Genomic DNA, 25,780 nt, shown 5'->3' with positions numbered 1-25,780 from the left:
TTGACTACTGGTACTGGGTCACTTAACCTTCATCATACTCTTTCCACATGTGATTCTTCACTGGTCTTCTCTGTCCTGTTATTTTCCCATGGTCACCAAAAATCATTAAACAGCATCACTGCACTACTGATCCACATCCATGTTTGTTTTATTAGCCATGTCCACAATATTCCACATCTGGAGTAGGACAATAGTTCAGTGAAATGATCATTCCCCAAATCTTAGTAGTAATACCAAAGAACCAATCCCGAAAGGGCTGTGGTAATACCAAAGATTGTTGACTTTATTGCCCATCCCCCTCTGGTAAAACTAATATACACAATCCCCTCTCACCACTGTTGAAAAAAAAATACAAGATGTGACATTTTTATTTATTTATTCAACATCATAAAAGGAGTGAAATGAGGACAGGAGCAATAGTTATAAAAACAAAACATGTTTAATTGTTTATCACAAGGATTCACAAATACACCTTCAACAATCAGTCTGTACACCAAACAGCATGCGTTTGCAACTGGGTAACAAGTGTATGACCAGAAATTAAAACTGAAGAAACTAATAAAACTGGTAAAAAATAAACTGTCACATAAAGTCATAAAGCCATCACATTTTTCCATCATAAACCGTGAACAATTATGGAATAACAAGTTTAAAATGGTCCTTTAAAAATAAACCCTGTGTGAAATGGGAATCTATGCAGTAGTCTCGTCCTTTAGTAGGGGCGATCTCTGCGGTCCTGGCGATGGTCTCCCCTGGAGAGAGAGGAAATGCAATCAGTTAGTCAACACAGTAGCCAAGGCAGCTTTCAGAACCTCAATTTAGACTCATTGTAGAGTTTAAATTGAGTATAATTGCATTAAGAGTGATTATCTCATGAATGAAACTACAGCTATGTGAGGGGTAATGGATGTTAAAACCAAAAGGTGTTAACTCACTTCATTTCCATCATCTTGCCAGGGGGGCCCATGCCCCTCCTGCCTCGACTGCCCATGTCATCCATGGGAGGGCCACCACGGCCCCTGCCCCCTCCGAATCCTCCTCTGTCCATGCCACCACGCCCTCCTCTGAATCCACCTCCACGATCACCACCTCTTCCTCCACGGAAGCCTACTGGGCCTCCAGGTCCTCCAGGTCCTCCAGGTCCCCCAGGGCCCCCTCCTCCTCCTCCTCCGCGGTCCATTCCTCTGCCCCCGCGCATGCCTGGGCCACCCCTACCACGGTCACCACCTGGGGACACAACACAAGGATCAACCCACTACTCTTACCACTTCATCCTTCTGAATACATCAGCATTCGCTTGCTTCAATTTCAGCCAGACAGTTTGAACAGTAAAATCCACATATCACAGTTTTCAGGAAGTAATCAAGTTTCTGTTGCTCATCAAGAGATGATAATTGATGAACGCATCTCAATGTGTTACAAAAGCAAGTGCACAGCATGTCCTTCGGAATTAATGCAAAATTCTTCAAGTGGGTCATTAAATCCATTAAGCAATTACGTCATTTTAGCAAGGCATTTACCTGGAGGGGGGAACGGTGGTGGTCCAAAACCTTCTGGTTTGGGTGCTTTACACTGGTTACACTCCATTCTCCAGGCAAAGTTCTGGTTTCCACAGCCCCTACAAGCACACACCTCAATCAGCACCATCCAAAAGTGTCAAAGTCTACAATTGTTTTTTGTCGGTAAGCTCTGAAGGCCAGACCAGAATATCAGAGTCACAGGCTTATCAATGTGCAATTTCCTTAGCATTCATCAAGATGCATCAAAACAGTATGTATTACAGTCATTCATACATGGTATAGAACATCCTAATAATTTAGTACTCACGCATTAGGGCACTGCCAGTCTCCTGCTCTCTGCTGCATGTTGCCCCCCGAAGGTCCACCCCTGCCCATGCCTCTGGGACCCCCTCTTGGGATAAAGCCTCCACGTTCTCCACCACGCCCCATACCACCGCGGTTCATCATTCCTGTGTGAGAAAGGGGATGACAGACAGCATACAGACCATAAGTGTGAGATACTAGCAGCCACTAACTGCCATGATTGTAGCAATGTAGCATGTCAGCCTTTTCTTGTCAACAAGATATCCTCAAATATTGCAACAAACTATCAATAGGATGACTTTCAATGGAAATATTGAAATTCCTGATCTGTGAAATGGGATTTGTAGAACATACCGCCACGGCCCATCATGCCTCCCCTGCCGTCCCTCATGGGCATGCCTCCACGCATCATCCCCATCATGGGCTTACGGCGGGCCATAGACACCTTCAGCTTCTTCCCCTGGTACTCTTTGCCTGGACAGAACAAGGTCAAGATGATTTATAGGTACTTATTCAGTGTCATTGAGGTGCACTGCCCAGCTTATGGATGCAGCTCATCAAGCTCACACCAAGGCCATTTCATGCCATTATTAAAGATACAGACATTCAAAAGGGTCCTTGTTAGTAACTGAAGAGGGAACTGCGGAACTCACCATCAAACCACTCCACTGCAGCTTTGGCAATTGGTGGATCCTCATAGGACAGCGTAGCATCACCCTTTGGTTTCCCTGTGTCTTTGTCTGTGTAGATATTGATGGCAGGCAGACCTGTGCGCTTGTTTATCTGAAAGATCAGAGCCAGTATACATACTTAATTAATTAATTAATCCAGCCATACCATATTTTTTCCCAGAACTGTTAATATAACGATAATATTTAGTTGAAAAAGAGGCTTGGGGTACCTACCCTGATTATACCACTGTGCTTGAAAAACTCAGCAACTTCTTCCAGCTTAGCGTTCTCAGTAAGACCAGTGATGTAAATGGTGCTGTTCTCAGAGTCATCCTGCTCCTCTGGGCGGCCTACCGAGATTTGAAGGTTCGTTAAAACACAGGTTCAATGTATCAGGAGGTACACAAATATATTATTTTCATTCAAGCTGTACTTACCCATGTCTGGGTCTGGTCCTATGTCCGTCCACAGAGGAGGAGGGGTAAAGGAGAAGACAGAAGAAAGACAACATTAGTATGCACATTTGCCTAGTCATCTACCTTACAAATGCTGCAACAGGTTCACTTTCCCCAGGCACACTTGATCCTCTGAACATTCCGTTTTGAGTAAATAAAAAATAATAATAAAAAATAAAAAACACAAAAAGGTGTTGCAACCTTATAATTCAGAAAATAATTGAAGTGGAAAAAATGTTGGATCCTTGGAAAACCAATGTCATAAAAAGTGGTTTACCGTTGAACACCCAAAACACCAATGAAAATTCACCTCATCTGAAAGCTATATGTAACGACCATTTTACTGCTCAAAGAAATATTACTACTCAAAACAAAAAGGTGAGAAACCAAATGGCTTCGGAATGTTTACCAATAGAATAAAAGTGGGAACATGTACTTTACTTTTGTGTATAACTTGTAAGTGACTGAGCAGACCCTTGAAATTCATAGATTGAAAATCCCCCTAAAGCATCTTTAGTGTATGTGTGGTCACAGAACATTTCAGTGGGACCCCATAATAAAACCCCAAAATGAATATCCGGCAATATCATATTTGCTTTGTTTTCCCCCCATTTGACTATAAAAAAGACTGAACAACATGACAAGTAGAGAAAATGTATGCATGTATAAAACTCTAATGTATTGTCTGGTAATTCTCATTAAACTTACCACCAGGCTTACTGAAGCCACCTCTGTCTCCAGCGATGCTGGGGGAATAAGCGGAGATATGAAGACGATTTCCCTTAAACAGCCACTTCTGAACCACAATGGGGACGGGGGGGGAGACTTGGGGCACAGCTCTGGCTCGCTCTTAAGCCCCCAAAAGAAACTAACTTGCATCTATTTGAATCTTATACAAGCAAAGGGCCATTGTCTACACAGCTCTACGGGTTCCCTTGCTGAATAAATCTTTATTAAAATCAGTCGGCCTAACTTTCTAGTATCATGTTGGGTAGAATGGGGTGGCTTATTACCATTGGGGTAGAACACTCCAGATTTTTACACAATGGGAAATGTTTAAATTGTTTCAGATGCAGCTCGAGTTACATACCAGTGAACTAGCTGGATCTCAAAAGGACCCTACCTAACCATAATTAACTCACATGAACCCCTTTATGGATAAGGTCAATACATAATACAAGTTTCACCCTCAACCCACAAAATGCCATGACTGACATGACAGTTAATACACATTGCAGCCTCCACTGTTCTGAGCTGCATCTCAAACAATCGTGTTACACGTATCTCTTGCATGCAGCCATTTCAGGTAAAAGAAATCAACCATTTAACATTCTTCTTTAACAAAATTAATGCAGCTATTACACAGTTTTTTTTTTGTTTGTTTTTAAAAAAAAAAGAAGCTACCATTCATATTCAGAGTAACATTTTCCTTTCAAAAAGACAACTCGTTTATTTCTTGGTGACATTTGGTCATTTTTGGACACCTCTTCACGTTATATGATGACACCATCTCATGTGTCCCCTTTCAAAAGACTGCCGGCCCAGACTCAGAACTGAGTAGCGGTACTGTAAAAGTTTTGGTGTGTTTACATGGCTCTCACTTTGTTACCTGTAGCATATAAATGCGACAAAGCATGTTAAAGAAAAGTGTTCAGAAATCACTTCAGCAAAACATTTTAAGTTAAACCAGTTTGACAGTTATGTCCGTCATATTTGTATATGATAAATAAAGGTGGATGCGATGCACTTGTGAGCACAGAGCTAAGCATTATCCATCCGTGTCATTTAAAGCGTACCATCAACTCGCTTGCAAGTAAACAATCTTGCCTTGACTCTACAAATGCAAAAAGTGCACATTGAATACTTTTGGAAATTCTATCCTTGAAGTGCACCAATGCAATGCATTCACCTTTTTTTTTTTTTTTTTAAACAAATGTTGAATACATTCCCCAAAATCTTGACAACAACCCCTCAACAAAGCTGTATGGTTCATCCATGTTAGACAGAAATTTGTTGCTGTTAGCAGAACAACTACTACACTTAACACTAACTGTAAACAGGCTACTTGGACTCCATGTATCCATGTATGTTTGGAGCTATACATGCCTAAAAATATAAATATACAGTAGATGGTGTTAGTGATAGTATACATAGAGGTTGTGGCAATGTTGGCCCACTGTATACCACCGTATGAGAAATGGTTAAATCTGGCTTGAGTTTTTTTTTTTTTTTTCAAGATGCTACAGCAATTCCTCCAATACCAATAAAACCCATTTGATCATTTTGAATGTGACCAGAAGAGCTCTCATTTAAAAAATAAAGTGCCTACACCATAATAGAATGGTCGTGTAGCATAAAAGCTCTGTAGTAACAGCCTCCCAAAACAAGCAGAATCTTCACCCTGTTCCCAACAACTCATGTCTCAACTGACCTTGGCTCTCTCTTCTGTGCTCATGTGATTAAATCTGAGCGTACTTAAAAAGGTAACCAAACTGGTATTTAAATTATACAAAAGGTCAGTTGAGAAGACAACTTGATCAGTGAGTAGAGGATCAAAGGGGAGATGTTTGCTTATGGTCTTTAGATTGAGGTTACCTTCTTACCTTTGGCCAAGCAGTGGCAGGGCTGAGAGCAGCAACCAGCCGCACAACATATTGTAATATGAGTAATACACAGGATGTAGTCATCAAGCCATTTAAAAATATTACAGACATCCCAATGCCTTCAACTCAATTGCATTTCAAGCTGTAAATATGTCTATAATCTATCTGCTGAGCTTAACTTGGCTCCCTGCCCTACTCAGGGAGGGGTGGTGTGCGGCTCTCAGCCCTGTGCTGGCTGACTGCTCCTGTAAGGGAACAAGGGTGATGACATGAAAGGATGGGCGAGGACTTACCCCATTCCTCCTCTGCTCATTCCACCACGCATGCCTCCACCACCACGTATCATCCCGCCGCGGTCAAACCCCCCACGGCCTCGTCCCCGGCTCTCCCCCCCACCCATGCCTCGGCCCTCACCGTGGCCCCCATATCCACCAGACTCTGGCCCAGAGTAGCCTCCGCCACCATTGGAGTTATCCTGCCTGTAGTTGCCTGGAGAGAGAAGCAACAATAATGAGAACACACCATAGAACTCTACATGCACAAGCAAAATAAAGGACTAGAATGAGCACCTATACCACCAATATACCATCAAAATGTTGCACTATGAAGTTAAAACAGTCAAAACACAAACAAAAAGGCAGGCAGACTTACTGTACTGGCTTGGTGGTTTGTATTCACCCTGCTGTCCATAGCTGCCTCCAGCACCACTCTGTTGGCCATACTGACTTGCAGGTGGCTGACCATAGGAGCTTGATGGAGGAGCATAGCTTGAGGATGGAGCCTGTTGCTGGGGAGGAGGGGCTTGTTGCTGCTGGTAACTGCCCTGCTGGCTGTAGGTGCTCTGTTGGCTGTAGCCACCCTGCTGGCTCTGGTATCCCCCCTGAGGCTGCTGGGAGTATGAACTCTGCTGAGGCTGCTGGGAGTAGGAATTCTGTTCATAGCTGGAGGGCTGCTGGCTGCTGGCACTGTAGCTTCAGGAAGACCATACAATTAGGAATGTAAACATTTCAAACAGTTGTATTGTGCAACTTGTCTTTACGAGACACATTTTAACCTCTAAAGCAGAGTTCTTCAAGACAGAGGCAAGATCAGGCAGAACCTACACAAAGCATCTTCAGAAAGACATTGACACAATGTTCAGATTCATACAAGAATACAACCATCATAGACATGTACCTGGGGGGTGGTCCAGCAGCCTGCTGCTGTCCATATCCCTGGTATGAAGGCTGGGCTCCATATCCAGCTTGCCCCCCATAGGAGCCCTGGCTGCTGCTGGCAGTGGTGCTGGCGGCAGTGGGGTTGGCATCGTACCCTCCAGCTCCATATCCCTGCACTGGCTGGCTGTAACTCGGAGCTGCGGCTGGAGCTGTGTATCCAGCTGAGGAGAAAACAAAGTTGTTGTTGTTTTTTTTTTACCTTTGTTGGAAAGTCCCAGCTGTTCCACAGCAACCTAGCGTATATTTAAATGTGCCTCAAATTGTACCATCTATGGATATGTTCACCTTGACTTTTTAAATAAAGGAAAATACTCTCCCGTCCTTAGCAATGTCTCTGTCACTTTCTAACTGTGAATAGAGGTTCTCACCTGAAGCTGGAGGTTGTTGACTGTAGGAGGACCCATAGCCTTGTTGGGAGTAGCCGCTCGAAGAGTTACTACCTTGTGAATAGGTCGACTCGGCCGGTTGGCTGTATGACCCATACCCCTGCTGTTGGCTGTAACTCTGCTGCAAAACATAACACAAACGTAATCAATGGGGTGTCATTTGCCTACTAAGGTATGCAGGGCAGAACATCACCCACCCCATGATGGCTGATGAGCCTACCTGTGCGTTTTGTCCATAAGCTTGAGAGGGCTGGGCTGCATACGATCCATACCTAAAAACCATACACAACCTTGGTTAACCATCATGCATCCACCTTCAGCACTAATTAATCATAATATGATTACCATTATGTAAGACAAGTGGACTAGGGGGTATGTTAATCTCTAACTTCACAATAAATACATCACAGCAGCAGTACTGGTACACTTACCCCTGTTGACCTCCTGCCTGGCCATAGGTGTTATAGTCTACAGAAGTAAAGAAAAAGCCAACCTTTAACCAAGTCAGAGGACAATTGTGACAAAAGCCATGGGTGACTTTAATAAACGTTTTACGTAAGGCATGCAATTCATGAAAAATCACATGCAATGTATAACATTTATTTAAGAAATGTATTCCCATCTAGTGGCATAGGGCTATAGATACCAAATGATACATCTGGCCTCAGTTAAAACGCAATAAGGTCCACCGTTGGCGCCCAGCAGTCTTTCAAATTAAATTTGATACATTTGAACCTTTTCCTATGCATGCTATGTTAGCCAGCCACTACTAGCTACACCGGGTAACTGTTCCTTGAATGTATTTGCAAGCCAGCTGTGCACATTGGGTCTAATCATTTAATTCCCTCCATAACAAATGATTTACGTTTTCAAAGCCGTTTAAATGCCATCATATAATCATCTTGCCATCATCACTCGTGGCTAGCAAGCTGGCTGTATCACGCAAGGGCCTGTCTAAATGCTGGAATATAAATTAAGATTCCGGTTAGATGTGTTAACGTATGTGCTAATGGGTTAAGTTCCCAGTACATATTCTTTTTTTCTTTCTCAAGACCATTGAAGAATGTATAGACGATAACACTTTGATACCCAATACGACGTTATTTATAACACGGAGCGCTCCAAGTATGTTTTTGTTGCAGGTATTAATCAGACCCACAATCTTACTAAGATGTTCGCCAACCCCTTCCCCCTGCACTTAGGTTACGCACTTAACGGCCATAGATTAAACCGTTAAATTAATTACCTTCATGAAGCCTGTTGTATTTACGCAACAGACAATATAATGTTTATAGATGTGTACAACATTGAGAGGGTTCGTTTTTCTTACCAGCGGCTGACGCCATTTCGTGGGTCTTCTTCACAATTAATGGCTTTCTCAGAAGCAGTGAAGGGCGTACCAACACACTTGAGCTGTGGGCGGACTGTCCCAACCTCCTTTTACTCATTGGTCCCAACCACTTCTGAACGTTCATTTGAATTCATTGGACAACCAGTTAGACAATTGTCCTTTGAGCCCGAATAATTCGATTAAGTGACATTTCCAAATGCTGAATTCATTGACCTGTGTTTATTAAATATTCACAAATAATTCATTGAGCATGGACTCTTTATTTGCTGGTATTTCTTGGAAGAAATGTATTGAAATTTCTTCGTTATGTATCACATGAGAATGCGACCTATAAATAAGATTCAAATACTACCTACTTCTCACAGTCAGGAATAAACAATTATCATTATGATCAATACCAAGACATCCCCAACGAAGGTGAGGTTTCAGCAACCTCAACCGAGGGGTTGCCTGCTTTCAGGTGTTACCTGATATGATGCATTTTACTCTAACTCCTCAAAACTTAATTTTCATGATAAACGGACATTTATCATAACAATATCAAATCAAACATTTAAAAATACTCAAAGCTTGTGCACACATTTCGTTTGTATAGCACCTATCATATTTGGCATCACCACAGTATTTATGTCATCAGTGAAAATGCTGATTCTTATTGTACAATCATTTCTGCATTGCTTTTTGAAAAGTGCTCTGTGACAATGTTCTTTGCAAAAATAAGTAATTAAGTTGTTGTGGTCACCTTTTATACCTTTTATTTGCCTGTGGTATTTACCTGTGGTATTTACTTGTGATATTTGCCTGTGGTATTTGCCTGTGATATTTGCCTGTGATATTTGCATGTGGTATTTACCTGTGGTATTTACCTGTGGTATTTACCTGTGATTATTGGGGAGAAATGTATGGCACTAGAACTCAGGATGATTGATATGACCTCCTGTACATGTTAAAAGTGTTGCTATAACATTTTTGCACATTAAAGTTGCCTCAGATAAATATGAATCTTAAAGAATAAATTAGCAATAAAAAACTATTATATCCCGCAAGAAGCAAATTAAATGTTCACAAAATTGGCATTACATGGCCATTACATGAGATGCAGCAATACCTCAATACTACAAAATATTAACAGACCTATTTGAGAGTCTTGAGCCCCACTGTGCTCAGAGGTTAGCTGGATATGAACGCATTGATGTAAGGCAGTCAGTGCAGCCAATAGTGTAAAAAGTCCAATGGTGCAAAACGTTGCTACAAGTCGTCCCGCCACATCAGTTTCCATCTGTTATGCAGAGGGTTTGCCATCATCATCACAGTGAGTGTGCCACCATTCTTTTGAACTCAGAACATCCATCCAGGTAATAACGTAATGTTGTCCTACTCAAACCCAGTGAATCTGGCTCTGTCACAGTAAGCCATCCTGTTCAAAGACAGAGGGCAGGAGAGAGAAGTCGAAGGGGGCAAATTTCACACCTGTCCCGTGGTAGAATTTATTTTGGAACTCCACCCTAGAAATGGAAATGAAAGCAGTCTTAGATTAACAGTATAATCCATAAGAGTGAAAAAGAAGAAAGAGGGGGAGAATGAGATATTCATCATTTCACTCAAATGAGAGGGCAGCCACTGGTGAACAAGCACGAGAGCGACTGAATATGTAAGTAAGAGAAGGATTTAATGAACAAGTAAGTCAGACAGCACTATGCATAGAGAGGGACTAACCAGTGCAGGCGAAGGGCATGGAGGAAGGCTGACAGCCCCTCCATGACCAGTAGGATGGACACAGTGAGTACAGCGAACAGGCTGAACACAGGCACCAAGAACAGAACCCCCAGTCTGGTGGTTATCCTCAGGCCCAGTCGCATCACCATGGCCCACAGTACCTCTGAAAGCTCTGAGGAGGGAGAGGGAGAGAGAGAGAGAGAGAGAGAGACAGAGACAGACACACACACACACAATGATCAATATACTCTATGAACCTAGAGACAAATTAGTTTACATTATTTATTTAAGATGCAAAGTAATTTCCCTCCTGTGACCATTTAGGTTTCCAGGAGTGGGTCTTATACTCACGAGCATGGGCCAAGCTTAGGGCCCAGAGACGCAGATAGGAGGCAGTGTTGGAGATACAGCCCAGGCAATACTCTATAGTGTGAATGGCCTGGTTCAGGAACACGTCCGCAAAGTCAAACTGGCAGATGAAGAAACAATGAAAAGCATTAAGCAGACACACAATGGACAACATTATGGAAATTCAGGCAACTCTTAATGGGTTAGCTTTTGGGTGTGGTTACTGTCGAGGTTCTGACCTCCTTAGGCACAGTCTCTCGGCTGGTCATGAGGTCATCAAGCCCCTCCTCCTCATCATCATCATAAGATGGTGCTGTGGACATGTCATCTTCACTCACACGACGAACTCTCTCATAGCCCTAAATATAGACAAAAACACATATACTCACTTGAATACACACACACACACACACACACACACACACACACACACACACACACACACACACACAGTACAGGGGGGCAATGCATGTGGTCTCCGACAGCTTAACACACACATCAAACAACTGGCAGACTAATCACCCCCCCACCCCCTTTCTCTTTCTCTTTCTCTCTCTCTCACACACACACACAAAACTCACCCTGCGCCCTCGCAGGCCCTTTCCTCCACGATGCTGCCAATAGAGGTAGAGAGGTTTTCCTAACAGCATCACAGGCACCGACAGCAGAGCTACCACCAACAGGAAGACCTGCAGCCCTGTCTGTGGACACACACACAACATACACACACACACACACACACACACACACACACACACACACACACACACACACACACACACACACACACACACACACAGTGGATTAGATGTGAAAGTACAGGGAAAAAGAGGCAGCAGCTGGTTTATCAATCATATTAGCAGGCGGGATTAATTCAGATTACGACCAGGAGATTCCTAAATGGGACTGAAATATGGAGCAGCATGCAAACACAGGGTCAAGGTCAAAAAGAGCTAGGTGGGAAAATATGGTAAAATACATTCACTTATCACAGTGATACACAGAGTCAGGCACTCAGGATCAGGACCCACCTGTCCCGGGTAGAGAGGAGTGTTGTCCCCTCCCTGCATAAGGAACATGTTGATGAAGTGTATGAGGATGCTGGGGGCCAGGCGGGAGTCACGCGCACTGAATGCCAGCCATTTATAGAGGATCATGAAGACCAGGTAGCCAAAGAGACACTGCAGGAACAGCAGCTCAGGGAGGAACAGCAGGTAGACATTAAACTTCTGTCGGAAGTGCCTGAATGGATGGCAGAGGATGAGGGAAGAGAGATGGAGACACACTGATGTGTCACCTCTTTCTATCAAACCTACAATGTTTTCTTCAACTATAGTTAGGGACTGCTCACTCACAGATGGTTAAAGACACTGAGCACCACTCCAAAGCTCATGTGCACGACCCCTATAATGACAGACATCTTCATCTTGTAGGAATTGAGGAAGGACAGGCGATTCACAGCCAGGTTCCATATCTGTGAATGTGAAACAACATTACATAACAGGAACATAATATTGGAAACAATTATTCAGTAAAGGCAAGATATAAAGCTATGTGTGATTGTGTGTTTCTGTGTGTAACATCTGTGTGTCCTCTGTGTGTGTACACTGTATACTCACAGGATCAATGCCAAATGGGTAGGGTCCATTGAAGACACCACTGACATTGGGATCAAGAGTGAGCAAAGCATTTGTTTGGAGGGTTTCATTTCTGTAATAAAAGATGATGGATATGAACATGTGGATATGAACACAATTACCACAGCCAGTCATAGCAGAATGCAAAACCAAACATTCATATTCATAATACAATCACAATACAGGATTTGCATATGCAGGCGTAGGCGCATGTGTTGACAGTGTTTGTTTTGATGACTCACGTCCACTGCTGATCGGTGAACATCGCCCTCACACTCCAGCCTGAGGCAAATATGTTGAGTGACTTGGAGAAGCAGTCGTTGTAGATCAGCCCAGTGTACACCGAGAAAATCCCCATCATCAGTATGATATAGCGTCCCGCGAAGAACGTCACCCAGATCTGAGGAAGACCAGACAAACCATAACAACACAAAGGGAAAACGAGAAAAACGACACTACGACAAAACAGAAATGACATCGGAAGGGACTCTTACCTCATTGTCAGACCGTTTGCGCTTATGGCTCTTCTCCGTCAGCACCATCCACAGGGCAAAGAGGGTCATGACCACACCGTGACCAAGGTCCCCAAACATGACCGCAAACAGGAAGGGGAACGTGATGATGGTGTAGGGAGCTGCCAATTAGAGTATACTATTATCAGGTGAAGAACTGTGTCCGTGGTATCTGTCTGTACCAGCTAGTAACATGTAGTCCCACATCGTATGTTCATCCTGACCAGGCTATCTGATGTCTTTAGTCGTACTAGTTCTCTAGTAGTGCTGCCAAGACAGCTACACTAGTTTAAATGTTGCTTCTGAAATGTCTCCTTCATCTCATGTCAGTCACCTGTAGGTCTCTGTCTGTATGCGTACTCACCTGGACTAGCCTCCCTGTAGTCTCCGACCCCATAAGCTTCTACGATGCTCTGAAACCCAGAGGTGAACTTGTTTGTTCTGAGGAGGGTGGGTGGCGTGTCGTTGCTTGGGATACGGTTTACAAAGGACGGTACGGTGGCGTCACCTTTTCTCTAGTAAAAAAAAGAAAGAAAAAAAAAGCCTGCATGAAATACATTAATCTTAGAAATGGCACCACATGCTTTCTGTAGGACTACCCTCCACAGCAGGGAGGCTCTGTGGCTGCTCACTCACCGAGCCTTCCTCTAGCGCCCCCCGCAGGTTGGTCAGGTCGTTGACAGGGCACCACACCTCAGCGATGAGACACTTATTTGTGACGTCAAAGCTGCACAGGTTGAGGATGTGGTAGATGGCCTTCATCTTCTTCACCTGCACTACCCAGGTGAGGGCTGACTCAGAGGCCTTCTGCAACACCTGCTTCAGGTAGTCTTCAGTGCGGTGAAGCACCTGGAGGAGGGAACATTACAAGTAAATGTGTTGTTACTATTGTCTCTGTAAGTGCACATACTTCATACAGTCAAATATCATCTCGCCATTACATATCAAACCTAGTTAGGACAGAGATAGATTTACACGTTTTAAGCCCTTCCCAAGTCCCAGACTTACATTGTGCAAGTCCTGGATGCGAGTCCTTAGGCTATCCATCACATCTGCTCTCTCTTCGTCATTCTCAGGGTGGGGGTAAATGTGACAATGATAGCTGGTGGACAACAAGAAAGAGACATAAAAAAAGAGAGATTAATGATCACCGATAAAGATCTCTAAGATAGGTTGTGAGAGATGTTGCCACTCTATGCATTTGCAATGGATTATTATGTCAGTGTCATAATGATAGGCACACTTACCAGTCACAGATTTTCTGAACCTTCGTCCCAATCTGCTCTCCCCAGAACGAAATAAGGAACACCACATTTTTGCTGATCTCACCCTGTAAGGTAAGGTAATGAACACAAGATAATATTCCTGTCATAGCATTACAATAAACTACAGTATAATAATACAGTAAGTAACATTACTACGTTTACATTTACATTTTTTACATTTAGCAGACGCATTTGTCTAAAGTAAGCAAATCATCTATACATCAGTCATCATAAGAAAAACAAATCTATGCTAGGACCAGGGGCCATTGGCAGTCACAATGCGAGAGTGTCTTGTAAATGGCGTTGCTTGTTGATGTAAAAGTATTGAGCGGTGAGTGTAGTATGTGCCAGTGACCTGACTACATGTACATAGATTCCTGTTATTCCTAATATTCCTGTCCTGTCCATTACTCCAAGTTCTTTTACCCACCGTGTCCAGATCAGCGAGGCTCTCGTCTATTTCGGCATAGCTGAGGATGGTATAGCCCTTACACACCCTCCATAACATGCGCTCAAATGCCTCCACTTTCACCCGCTGGATAAGACCTGACACAAACCTACAGCCAGAGGAGAGAGTTCAACACTCGCTGCGGATTAGCTATGCATACCATTGTCTGATTGTGTATTAGGCATGCTAGTCTCTTAGACTCACCCCAGCTTGGCTCCCAGCCTCTGCATACTGGTGCATCCAGACACTGAGTCGGTCTCCACAGTGGTGAACTCCTCATACTGTGGGCCCAGGGCCTCGTGCTAAATACAAGGAGAAGACAATCATATATAATCATTTATTGTACACACAAACATGATATGATGTCTGGATTTAATTTTAAGTTAAAATGATGTCGCCGAGTGTAGGTGACAAGCTACTAGCGACAAGCCCACAAAGCAGAATCAAGCTGAGGAGTAAAAATATGTTTTTGATGTTGTAAAATGAAAACACTGTGCCTTCTCCCGCAGAGATGACATTGTTGAAAATACTTTTGTCTGTTCGTTTGAGTCCCCTTTTAGCACCACAGCCAGTAAGAGTCAGGTGATACTCTCAATACCAATTGTGTAACTGTCATGTAATCAGTGTCAGCAGTCTCCCTCTGCTTCACCCTGTCTGACTCCAGGCTATGGTGAACCCACATGAGGAGAGAGGCCAGCATGATACGATGTTAGCAGACAGTTGTGTCTGAGAATGAATTGGAGTTGGGCATAATATAATAATATACTCCATTTAGCTGACGCTTTTATCCAAAGCAGTGAGTGCATACATTTTTCAATATATATGGTCCCAGCGGGAATCAATCCCACAACCTAACCTTTGTTAGCGCCATGCTCTACCAACTGAGCCACAGAGGACCACATGCTGTCTGATAAATGGATGCATGCATGAGGATGGTTGAGCTGGTGTTAAGGTTGTGTGTGTGTGTGGGCAGACTAACCCGGGAGCGGGGGTGTATGAAGGTGCGTGTGATCCTCAACATGTGCGTGTACTCTGTCAGCTCCAGGAGGTTCCTCTGCAGCTTCTCTTTGTTCCTGGCCACCTCGCTAAGCTCCACCTCCAGCCTCTGTAGCTGCTCCTGAGGACCACAGCAGGTAGACCACAAACAGTCATCACTCCTTGACCATAACTATTGTACCATAGTCAGTTCCTCTAAACTATCAAAGCACAATCAACACCCCAAACCCCAAACACACTGAATGAATTACATATTTATGCATTTATGAAGCCTTCACAAACCCTTTAAGGAGACAGTGACGTTCCATAAATCATTCGTGAATAAATGTCATCAACCACAGCAGACCTTAACTGGCCTACCACACAACAGACTTACCATGATCTCTAGAACGTGTTTTGGAGGAGGGGCAACTGGACTAGCGTCATCTTCTGGAACAGCAATATTTGCCTTTCTGATCTCCCTCAAAAGGTACCCTGTCCAAAGAAAAAGCACACACAGAGAAAAGCATACAGTTGTCAAATCATAAAACAATCAGTGTCAACACATAACAACGGTCTGGACTACTGTGGCCGAGTGTGCGTTGAGATGCTGCCTCCCAGTTGTCTCACCCAGAATTCTCTCCATCTCCTCACACCTCTTGATCTCGCTGACGAAGCGGCGCTGGAACGAGCTGACACTAGGGTTGAGCTGAAACCAGAGGAGCACAGAGGTGAGGCGACCGAGCCATCAAAGAAGGACACCATGCTCACATCCATGGTTTAAAACAAAAGAAAAGTCAGTTAAATGATTTATCACAGTTGCATGCTGTAGGTACAGTAAGATTCCAATGGTTTAATGAGGTTAGGTCCGGGCTTACAATACAACTATGTTGGCAGAAGCACCTGAGGGAAAAGGTTGATTTATGAGGTTCTGTGTGGTAAAGGCCTGCAATACCAGCAAATCCAGATGCACAGACCTGAATCGAGATTTCCCTAATACAGTAGGGACAACTGCTAGGAATTATCTGTGAGCATATCCGGGCTTTAAAAGCTTTGCTTAATCAGTTTGTTCTACTATTTGATAAATCATTTATCACTGAGTAGGACATCAGTCCAATTGGACTGATTGGCATACTTACCTCTGGATGCACTGGTCAGTCCCAACCAACCACCCACCCACCCCCCCCCCCAAACACCCCCCCCATCTCCAGAATGTTACACTAATTAGACAGACAGTGATTTTATGTAGCCTACATTGCAGGTCATATAAGTAGGAAGGTTATACAAGTGCGCATTACAGACAGGTGGAATACTTACATCTCGAAACTCGACCAGACCCATTTCTCCAAGCTCACTTATGCAATCGTATGCCGAACCGGACTGCAGGAACAACTGCGCCAAGCACATCTCCTCACTTCGGAACACCGACCCCATCTTATCTGCCACCTTGCTGACGAAATCTCCTCAGGCCTATTGATTCACACTACGACGACTGAAGTACCAGCAGCAGCAGCAGCACCTAGTTCATTTATTTAACAATACGAACCCACAACTCGCAAACTCGGTGGCTTTCATGCCACGCACAAAAGGTCCCGAAAATAAATGTATTGTCGACAAATGAGATTCTCTCAATTTGAAATAATGTATTGCAGCCTTCTGTGATATCCCTCTTTCGTGTCATATATGATCGATAACAGCGCGTGGTCTGGTCGCTTGAATTGTGAGAAAACAAAGAATAGCCTGAAACGTGCCGACAATCAATTGCACCTATTTTATCGAGCGGTATTATAACGCGTCAGCCTGTACCTTTAATTGCTGCCGCTATCGTCGTCTCTATCACGACGAGTCGACGGCGTCGCAGGGTCGCGAAATGCTGTAGAAGAATAAGCGACTCATATGCCAAAACGTAATACATGCATTATGGCTAATGCCTAATGAAAATAACACCCCCTAAATAGAGCCATGAACATCATACAGTTGGGTTAGTCATAAATACAGCCTTTCTATAAATCGCCCTACTCTACCACCCGGCTATTGACACAGATTTAGGGTTGCCAGATATTTTCCTTGTGCTCCCCACCACTGAAGACGTCGCCTACGCCTATACGATCGTGCATTATTTTGAGTTACTAAAATATTAAATACATAAACAAATCAATATAAATAAATAACAAAGTCCAACACGATAGGCCGAGCTACCACTTCATTCAAATTACTGACAATATATTGTGCGGTGAATTGACGGATAGGGCATGCTCTGGGATGAAATTGGCAGGCTTGAAGCCAATGGGCTGAAGGCTATAATAAACCCAACCTCAAGCAGGGTAGTTTACTATCCACGAACAAAAGGTAGACTTCATCCATTACGTAGGCTACAGATCACTGAACTTAAAAAGCCAATTGCAGCCAAATCAAAAAGCCAGCAGAAGTGGCAAGATAAATATGCCTTAGACTCTTTATCATATCACCAGCTCAATTACCTCATATTTTTATAGGTTTAATCTTTTTAATAAACATTTAATATCATTTACAGTGTACATTTTCTCAGCAAACTCCTTTGAAAAGCATGACAATATTCTGCTTCCATAAGTGAAAGGTGCATTTATACCCAATCTGGCAACCAGAGTATCATCTTATTTATTCTATTCCATCACTGAAATTGGGGCCGACCATCTGCCCTTTCTTTGTGTATTTGCAGGATTTTAGGAGGTGGCAGATTCATACTTGCTGTCCTGCTCCACTTGTTTCTAATTTTAACACCTTGCTTGACCATAAAAAAATATTACTGTGCACTTTTTCTGATCCAGATTGACTTCATATGCACTCTCCTGTTCTGTTCTGTTCTTATGATCAGAGGGTGAGAGAGGGTGTCATTGTTTTGTTTGTATCACGGTCCAGTGGGTACCCTGCCAATATTCCCAATGCTTAACTCATGGAGGTCATCGAGTTGTATAAATGGATAACATGTTTAACTAGTTTGAGTGAGAAGGGCAACAGACACTGCTTCCCGACAGTTGTCCCTTTATTCTGTTAAGGTACCATGATCATGAAAAAAACCATGGTTAAAACAATGTCATTACAATGAAACGTATAAATAGACACAGGTGGGAAAACAGTGGAGCTCCCTTCAAAATAGAATTCTCATTGCATGATTTTCGCTTTGTAATTCTCTCAAGTGGGCTTTATACAACCTGGTTTCAACTTTTATTTGTGAGTACAAAAAGAGAATCAGGTGAACATGCAATATGGTGGACATTATCATTTAGGCTATCAAACACCATCATTTATCACATCACGTCTTAATGCTGAGGTGAACACACAAATAGTCCCAGAGCAACCAAAGGAGAGGCTTTACAGTTTCTGTCTTATTCTATAAATATGGTTTTAATATGATCAAGAAATGAGTAGATCATTTAAATTTTAATGTTTTAATTTTACAGAGCCTGTAAATCGAACAGCACATGCCTTGCATGTCCAGTGCTGACTGAGTAGCTGATGACAGACAGCACAACCTCTCAGATGTCACATGCCATTCTGAATATGTCACCTCAGGCTTTGAGCCAGCTTGTTGAGCTCCTGTGACAGTGCAGTGACTGTGTCTAGGATCCTCTGCTTGTCTCCCTGCTGTAGCCGGGCTCCGCAGCGCTGGGCAAACCTATCCGGATGCCAGGTGGCTTGCTGTTTCCGGAGCAGTTTCCGGAACACTGCCACGTCTTTCCGGTCTGTGCCATGCAACATCACCTCCACCATCTCCACCACCGTGCCCTGCGGTGCCGGCCAGGGGATGTCCCTATAACTCAGCTTTGTGGCGGCGGCCGCAGTGTCACTGTGGAAAGTAGCCGCACACCGTTCTTCATATCGCTTCTTCCTCCCCTGACGCGTCTCCTCCTCCTTCCGTGCGGCACGTGCCAGGTACTCCGCATGCTCCCTCTGCAGCCTCTCATGCAGCTCCCTGTGACTTTTCTCCTCCTCCTCAGCCTCTTTCTTACTCTTCTTCTTCTTAGCACCAAAGCCTGAGGCTAGTCTTTCAGCCTGAGCAGAATTTTGTTTAGTAACATATTCTTTTCTAATTCGATCCGCCCAGTCCCCAAAGCCCTCCTCGTCATCATCGTCCAGAGGGATATCATCTTCTGTCAGGGAAAGACAGCAATGTTACAAATATAACAACCGGATGTGCTGGATGATGCTATGATCAAATTGCATACTTTAGGAGTGAGAATCCTGCACCCTTACCATCATATTGTCCAAAGGTTTCAAAGAACTCATCCTGGCATTCACCAAAGAGCTTGTCTCTCCAATCTTTCTCAGGGTCTTTGTCATGGGAAGTGCTTGAGTTCGTAGCAGGCTTTTGGAACATGAGCAAAATAGCATACAAATGTTGATTTGGCCTAGTTATAATGAACCAAACCACTTATTATCCAACCTTGATAAAATGTCACCAGATCTTAATGTAATCATACATATCACATTGTTGAGATGAAGTATAGACCTCTCCTCTCAGCTCTATGCAGATATACAGATCATGGACATAAAATAAGATCAATATCATGACACACCATCCAACAAATTATATTACACACACACAAAGTGGACACCAGTACCTTCTCATCTTTCATCCATTGCAGCAGGTCCCGAGGTGTGACTCCAGCAATATTTGATGCTTCCATGGCATCTGGGCAACTCTTTCGTAGAGGCACGACGAGGTCATCATATGCTGAGTGGCAGGAGAAGATAAAGAGAAGATAACGGTTTAGAAATATATTTTAGCTAATACCGACAACTTTATCTTAGATTAGACACATCATAGAGTACCGTTCGCACATCTAACCACCATCCTCACCTCTTTTACCATATTTGAGAGCCCTCTTAGCTGCAATGTGTAGAGGTGTCTCCCCTTTACGGTCCTTCCGAAGAATATCAGCTCCATGCTTCAACAAAAGCCGCAGGGTGGCGTCGTCACCCTGTGAACATGCCAAGTGCAAGGGGGTCCTCTGCTTTTTGCCCAGAGAAAAGTTGAGGTCGACGTCTGAGTGTTTACGCAAGTAGGACTTCAGCTTCATTAAACTTCCCTCCTCCACGTATCTCAAAACACGTTTCTGTTGACTAGACACCATGGCGACCCCCTGTACTGTCTTTAACCAATTACAAAATGTCTGTGTTCGCAATCTTTGCGCAATCTAGGTGATATACATTTTTATCAACAACCCACAAGGCCAATTTGCTAACTCAACAAAATGTCATCAAATGTAAGGACCAATAAAAACGTAACACTCGCGCCAATATCCGGTCCTATTTTTAAGAAATCCCACTGAAGGTTGGCTCTGAAACATTCAGTTCCGCACATGTTATACTTCTGATATTCCATCACTAGGTGTCAGTATTTTGTTAGCCCCAAATGTATGTAGGCGAGCCAAGGCAAGTAGTTCAGGTTGCCCATTATCAAGAACTAATCTTTTCTTACGCTTAATAGATTTATTCTGCTGGTAAAATTAATGTCTGATTTGGTCAACAGAATAGGACACTGATAACTCAACTGATAATTTACGTGAATGGTAGAGGTTGACAGAGGGTATAGCTGTCCCAGCACTGTTATTGCAATGTGAATTTATGAGTCATCAGGTGTTAACAGTAGCTTTATGCTCACTATTAACCATTACAGATTTCACATTTCAGACCATCCCCTAAACGCCATCACTTGCATTGCTGATCACCACTCATTATTCAGCTTCCTCTCCTCCTCCCGGGAGACGTTGAGTGTTGATGCTCTGCCATGGAGGTCCTTTCAGCATACCACCTGTCAGGAAGAGGAGGCTCTGCATCTGTGTGTGTGTGTGTGTGTGTGTGTGTGTGTGTGTGTGTGTGTGTGTGTGTGTGTGTGTGTGTGTGTGTGTGTGTGTGTGTGTGTGTCAGCTAGTCGTTGTTGCAGGCAGGAATGGCTGCAATAACAGATCCCAAATGCAAAAATGTGGGACAGGAGACATATATTGGCTCAGTTAAAACACTTGCAGTGTCTGTGGGATCTTTTATTTTCATGCTTGTTTTTCAACATCCTATAACCTATCAATTGTCCATACAAAAAGAGACTGAATCAGTTAAGGAAACCAAAATGCTGCAATCTTGCATTTCCGTCTGTCTTTCCTTGAGATGCAGTAATGTTATGCTCCGAGTGCTTAAATGAGTGCAGCTGAATTGGCTCAGAGCTGGGCTGATGACAGGGACTTCATTTAGCCCTGATATGTGTCTGAGGGAGGGAGAGGACTTCTATGAGAGGGTTTCTAGAGAGAGGGCTCCCTCACAATGGAGGGGATAGAGGACTGCATGAAGGGATGCTTTGTTCCCCGGGGAGGATGATCCGCTCTGGGACCCAGTTTCCTCACACCCGTAGATCCGGAGTGGTCCCAAATCGCAACCCCTTCCACCCACCACCCCCCGTTGCAGTCGGAAACGATGTGCCTCCTTTCATGATACCCCTTTTTTGCGAATGCCTTTGAAATGTCAGCCATTTCAAAAGAGAGAGAGAGAGAGAGAGAGCTTTATTTTGTCACCTCAGGTGTTTGTGTCACATGCTCACGTGAGTCTTCAGTTTCATTCTGTAGCTGGGTCCTCAGTCTCTGTGGAGATCTCTATAGAATCCTCACTGAAGATTTGTTTTACCTCAGTGTGTGGAATTACCTCTCCCCATCCCATTGCCCCAGAGTATAAGATTGTGCACTGGATTTGATGAGATCTTGCAGTACCATGGTTCACTGTAGCTGCTACTGTAGCTGCTCCATGGTTTACTGTAGCTGCCCCTATGGGGTCAGGTGGTGCATGCGTCTCTCGAGCTAGGGGACGAAGTGGAGCAAGGCTGCTGAAAGACAGGATTTCCCTGGACAGGAACCCCTACCTTCCCCACCCTCCTCTTGTCTTTCCTGCCTGGCCTGCTGACTCTATCCTGTCCACTGAGGCTCATCACTCTCCAGGGAGTGGAGGGGGGGGCTGCTGTTAGGCAGGCAGCAGGAAGGCAGGGGTCTTCCAAGACGCTCCAGGGGTCATCTCCCCATCCCGCCATGGCACGGTCAGACCTGGGAGAGGTCCGGTTTGTTGCCTGGGCTACCTTCTCCCCATTGTTCAGACAGAAGAGAAACGTGCACACACTTCCTCGCTCTATTTTTGCCTGGCCTGGTTTCTTCTCTTCTGATTAATGACAGCTGGATATTAGTGTTTGACAGAGGCCTGACGACATGGCTGTTTTAAAATTATCACCTCATTGTTAAGGTTTGCAGCAGTATATATAGCAGGTAGAACAATTGTACAGTAGCAGGTATGTTTGAGGGGAGGGGATTAGAGGGGCTATTTCCATGCATTCAATCACATGCCTATAAGAAAGTCAAGGTGAATTCTATAGTTATGCAAACCACAGCCTTATTTTCCCTGGACCTTATTACTATTGTGAAAAACACCCCTACTACCAAATAACACATCCTTGTAAACAAAGGAAGCAACCATTACCTAGCCCATAATGTGCTGTGGTCACTAAATATTCATGGGACCTTATCACATAGGGATGATAGTTTGGTTGGGTGTGGTGACATCTTTGGTTCAGTCTAATCCGGGTGTTTCCACTTCTCCCTTGATGACAGCCATTAAACTCTTTAGAGGATGTTGAATAACATACAACCAGGCTACTACTGTCCCCTTATGTGCTATATGCTATGGTCTAGCAAAAACATATTTGTAAGTGTTTGACATTCTCTTTTTTTTGTTTCTTTCCCCTCCCCTGTGGTTCTTCCCAGTCAGATAGTGAGAAAGTCTCTGCAGTTTGTGTGTGTTGTTGTGTATCAGCTTAAATAAATGTGTATTGGTTACAAAATGGCTGTCCCTACAAGGGCCTGTCGTCATATCCATTGGAAATGCTTGTGAGGACTGAAATGGAAGGAAATGTGTGTGGGGATTTGACATTCTAACACTCAAAGTGCTTATTTAAAAACTTTCAAGTTCAATAGATGCTTGCCTTTGCCCAGGTGTGGACTACAATGTCTACATGGCACAGTAGGGTGTTGATGTGTTTGTCTTATAGCAAAAGAGGTGGCCAATATGGAAAACATGACTGAGTTGTATAAACAGCAGTGGCGCTATATGCCTTGATCAAAAGTGTCAATACACATCACAGTGTTAATTTTATCACCTGTCACAAAAAGGGGTCGATCTCAAAAGGACCTGTGACAGCATAGTGATATTGATCAAGTACCCAGGAGGTAGGAAGGTAGCCATATATCATTTGAGCTAAAGTCTCAAGGCTCTGACGGCTGTCTGATTCTAAAACAAAACCGCTTTGTCTGATGAAATGTAATTTGTTATCTGTTGTCTGTGTAGTTGTTTTGCCAACTTGTTTGTCATTCCTTGCAGAGTTCATTGAAGGAGGAAAATGACAGTGGTTTTGAAGACCAAGGGAAGTCCCCATGGAAAGGCTGCTGTCATAACTACAGCCACACTTGAATCTCACACACTGTTATTACTGAGGAATGTTGATTTCAAATCTCTTGTATAATCTATTTTAAAAAGTCATCTGGCTATATGGTGTGCCATCCATGCAAGCCCTCTAACATTTAACCCAGTGGAAGCAGGGACCAGAGGGATGAATTATGTAGGTCTCATGTTACGATTAACACCCTCTCCACCTCAAAGAGAAACAATGTTGCCCGGCACATGCAAGGTCCAAGCCATGAAATCCGTGTGTAATGTGATCCAATTACCTCAATAAAACTTGAAAACCTCCGAGCATAATCTATTCAGATTCTCTTTCACAATGTTCTTTGACTTTCGAGCCGACAACAGATGGGGAATAGGTTAGAGTTTTTTGCAAGGTGAACACTCTAGTAAGTCTGACCAAGTCAGCACAGCTGCCGATAGGAGAGAAGTGGGAGATGTGTCTGATAAATAAATTACTCAAATATGGATTTTCTAAAGAGTGAGTTGCAGATGCTGTGACTTCAATATGAGGCACTGGAGCTCAGACAACAATGGGGGAAGAGGCAGGATAAACATGTTTGTAGTTGTTGGGCTTTTCAGGCATGCAGAGAATTCAGTGACAAAGTCTCCCAACTCAGCGATATATTGATAGAAAGGACCTTCAGATTGGAGATATGGATGAGGGTTTCTAATTGGGAAGAGTTGACTGATTTCTATACATTTGAGACACTGAAACAATTAGAAAAGAGCAACAGAGGAAATAAGCTGTCTCAAGGGCCACACATTAGCTGTTCAAGACAAGTTTCTGCTTCATTAAGCCCAATCCATCCTGTCAACAAAGGCAAATGTTGTCTTCCATCAGGGGTAGGGGGGACTGTAAGTGACCCAGGATTAGAGGCCCACTCCCTCTATCCCCCTGCTGCCACTGATTATGTTCTGAAAAAATCTAATTAGAGCTAAATCAGATAATCATGGGATGGTCTCTTACAGGTCAGCGACCCACTGTACGGATAGGGCTTGTTTGCAAATTACTCATTACACCAATCACGGGCTTGAACTAGTCATAGAGCAACGCATGCTAACAACAGAGTAGATAATGTCACGCTTACTACTGTAGTATATTTGAGACACTCAATCCCTCTGTTGGATTCTGTTGGATTTAATGAATATTAAATGGAATATTTCCTTCAGCAGGAGACTCCCAAGCTGCGAACAAGGCTTTAGGGAGACTTGTGGTATGACGATGACTGCATAACAAACATGTTATTGACAGAGATATCACTGGGAAAGAACACTTTGTCCCCTATTAGACTATAGTTAGTTTATAGGTCTATTTTCAACTGATACATATTTCTGTTGATCCATCAGAGGGAAAATTATCCTACTGTTGGGGAGCCAAGAAACAAACAAGCTGTAGAAGGGAAATAGAACTCAAACTTCTATTTCCTGTGGAGATTTGCTTTGATTTTGGTCTGACGGAATACAATGGGAAGGAGACACCCTTCACCCCTGTGCTAACAGGAAAACACTATTTTGACTGAAAGACATTCCAGCAAGAGTTTGTGTGACATATAGCAGGCAACAAAGTGACACCAAGGAGGATTATGGGTTCAAAATAAACCTTTTTATTACAATTCATGAACATACAAGCATCATACAGAATGTATTCACATCTTTGTCAAATATTGATACGTTCATTCATGCCGACCTCCACCCTCATTCCATAAACATACACACACAAACACAACAACAGACTCAAACCGACACACACACACACACACACACACACACACACACACACACACACACACACACATCCCAGATTTATCTGTCAGAGCAGCCACCTATTAACTTGGCCCTCCCTCCCTCCCGATAGCATTTGTCAGCTGCCATCTGTCTGTCTCCATGCCCCCGTCTCCCCT

At 43.6% G+C, this 25,780-nt stretch overlaps 3 protein-coding genes across 5 annotated transcripts; all 3 read right to left on the bottom strand.

Moving 5' to 3' along the window:
* Positions 1-359: 359 nt before the first annotated feature.
* On the bottom strand, positions 360-8,547 carry ewsr1a (EWS RNA-binding protein 1a). Of its 2 annotated transcripts, none has more exons than XM_083670532.1 (16): positions 8,486-8,547; positions 7,587-7,623; positions 7,376-7,427; positions 7,138-7,276; positions 6,729-6,930; positions 6,204-6,523; positions 5,846-6,041; positions 3,658-3,695; positions 2,932-2,949; positions 2,729-2,844; positions 2,477-2,606; positions 2,178-2,297; positions 1,828-1,969; positions 1,521-1,618; positions 936-1,227; positions 360-752 (listed from the first exon to the last, which is right to left on the bottom strand). In XM_083670532.1, exons 1-16 carry the CDS (start codon positions 8,499-8,501, stop codon positions 713-715), a joined length of 1,956 nt encoding a protein of 651 aa, XP_083526658.1. In that variant the 5' UTR covers positions 8,502-8,547; the 3' UTR covers positions 360-712. The 2 variants fall into 2 exon arrangements, with proteins under 2 accessions (XP_083526658.1, XP_083526659.1); XM_083670533.1 differs by having other exon boundaries at positions 6,204-6,517.
* A 230-nt stretch (positions 8,548-8,777) lies between these two features.
* On the bottom strand, positions 8,778-16,841 carry atp6v0a2a (ATPase H+ transporting V0 subunit a2a; the record flags this gene model as incomplete). Its single annotated transcript, XM_083670808.1, has 20 exons — positions 8,778-10,011; positions 10,223-10,394; positions 10,574-10,691; positions 10,810-10,929; positions 11,152-11,271; positions 11,602-11,812; positions 11,926-12,044; positions 12,190-12,280; positions 12,450-12,607; positions 12,702-12,841; positions 13,084-13,234; positions 13,356-13,568; positions 13,728-13,821; positions 13,967-14,049; positions 14,415-14,541; positions 14,637-14,734; positions 15,412-15,549; positions 15,805-15,902; positions 16,038-16,116; positions 16,725-16,841. 20 exons carry the CDS (start codon positions 16,839-16,841, stop codon positions 9,909-9,911), a joined length of 2,550 nt encoding a protein of 849 aa, XP_083526934.1. The 3' UTR covers positions 8,778-9,908.
* Positions 16,842-18,789: 1,948 nt separating this feature from the next.
* On the bottom strand, positions 18,790-20,629 carry nfkbil1 (nuclear factor of kappa light polypeptide gene enhancer in B-cells inhibitor-like 1). 2 transcript variants are annotated; one of them, XM_083670889.1, is made up of 4 exons: positions 20,248-20,629; positions 20,009-20,121; positions 19,641-19,752; positions 18,790-19,537 (listed from the first exon to the last, which is right to left on the bottom strand). In XM_083670889.1, the coding sequence occupies exons 1-4, from the start codon at positions 20,519-20,521 to the stop codon at positions 18,951-18,953; spliced, it is 1,086 nt and encodes a 361-aa protein (XP_083527015.1). In that variant the 5' UTR covers positions 20,522-20,629; the 3' UTR covers positions 18,790-18,950. The 2 variants fall into 2 exon arrangements, with proteins under 2 accessions (XP_083527015.1, XP_083527016.1); XM_083670890.1 differs by having other exon boundaries at positions 20,257-20,629.
* Between the last annotated feature and the right edge of the window lie 5,151 nt (positions 20,630-25,780).

This window comes from Argentina silus (assembly GCF_951799395.1).
Source record: "Argentina silus genome assembly, chromosome: 5".
Taxonomy (NCBI): Eukaryota; Metazoa; Chordata; class Actinopteri; order Argentiniformes; family Argentinidae; genus Argentina; species Argentina silus.
This window is presented reverse-complemented; position numbering and strand designations above follow the sequence as displayed.

Coding starts and splice junctions, on each gene's coding strand:
- nfkbil1 (XM_083670889.1), bottom strand. CDS start 20,521: ATGGTGTCTAGTCAACAGAAACGTGTTTTGAGATACGTGGAGGAGGGA. Junction 20,122..20,247: donor TCTCAAATATGGTAAAAGAG/GTGAGGATGGTG, acceptor CCTGCCACTCAG/CATATGATGACCTCGTCGTG. Junction 19,538..19,640: donor AACCTTTGGACAATATGATG/GTAAGGGTGCAG, acceptor TTTCCCTGACAG/AAGATGATATCCCTCTGGAC.
- ewsr1a (XM_083670532.1), bottom strand. Junction 3,696..5,845: donor ATGAGCAGAGGAGGAATGGG/GTAAGTCCTCGC, acceptor TTATTCCCCCAG/CATCGCTGGAGACAGAGGTG. Junction 753..935: donor GGCAAGATGATGGAAATGAA/GTGAGTTAACAC, acceptor CTCTCTCTCCAG/GGGAGACCATCGCCAGGACC.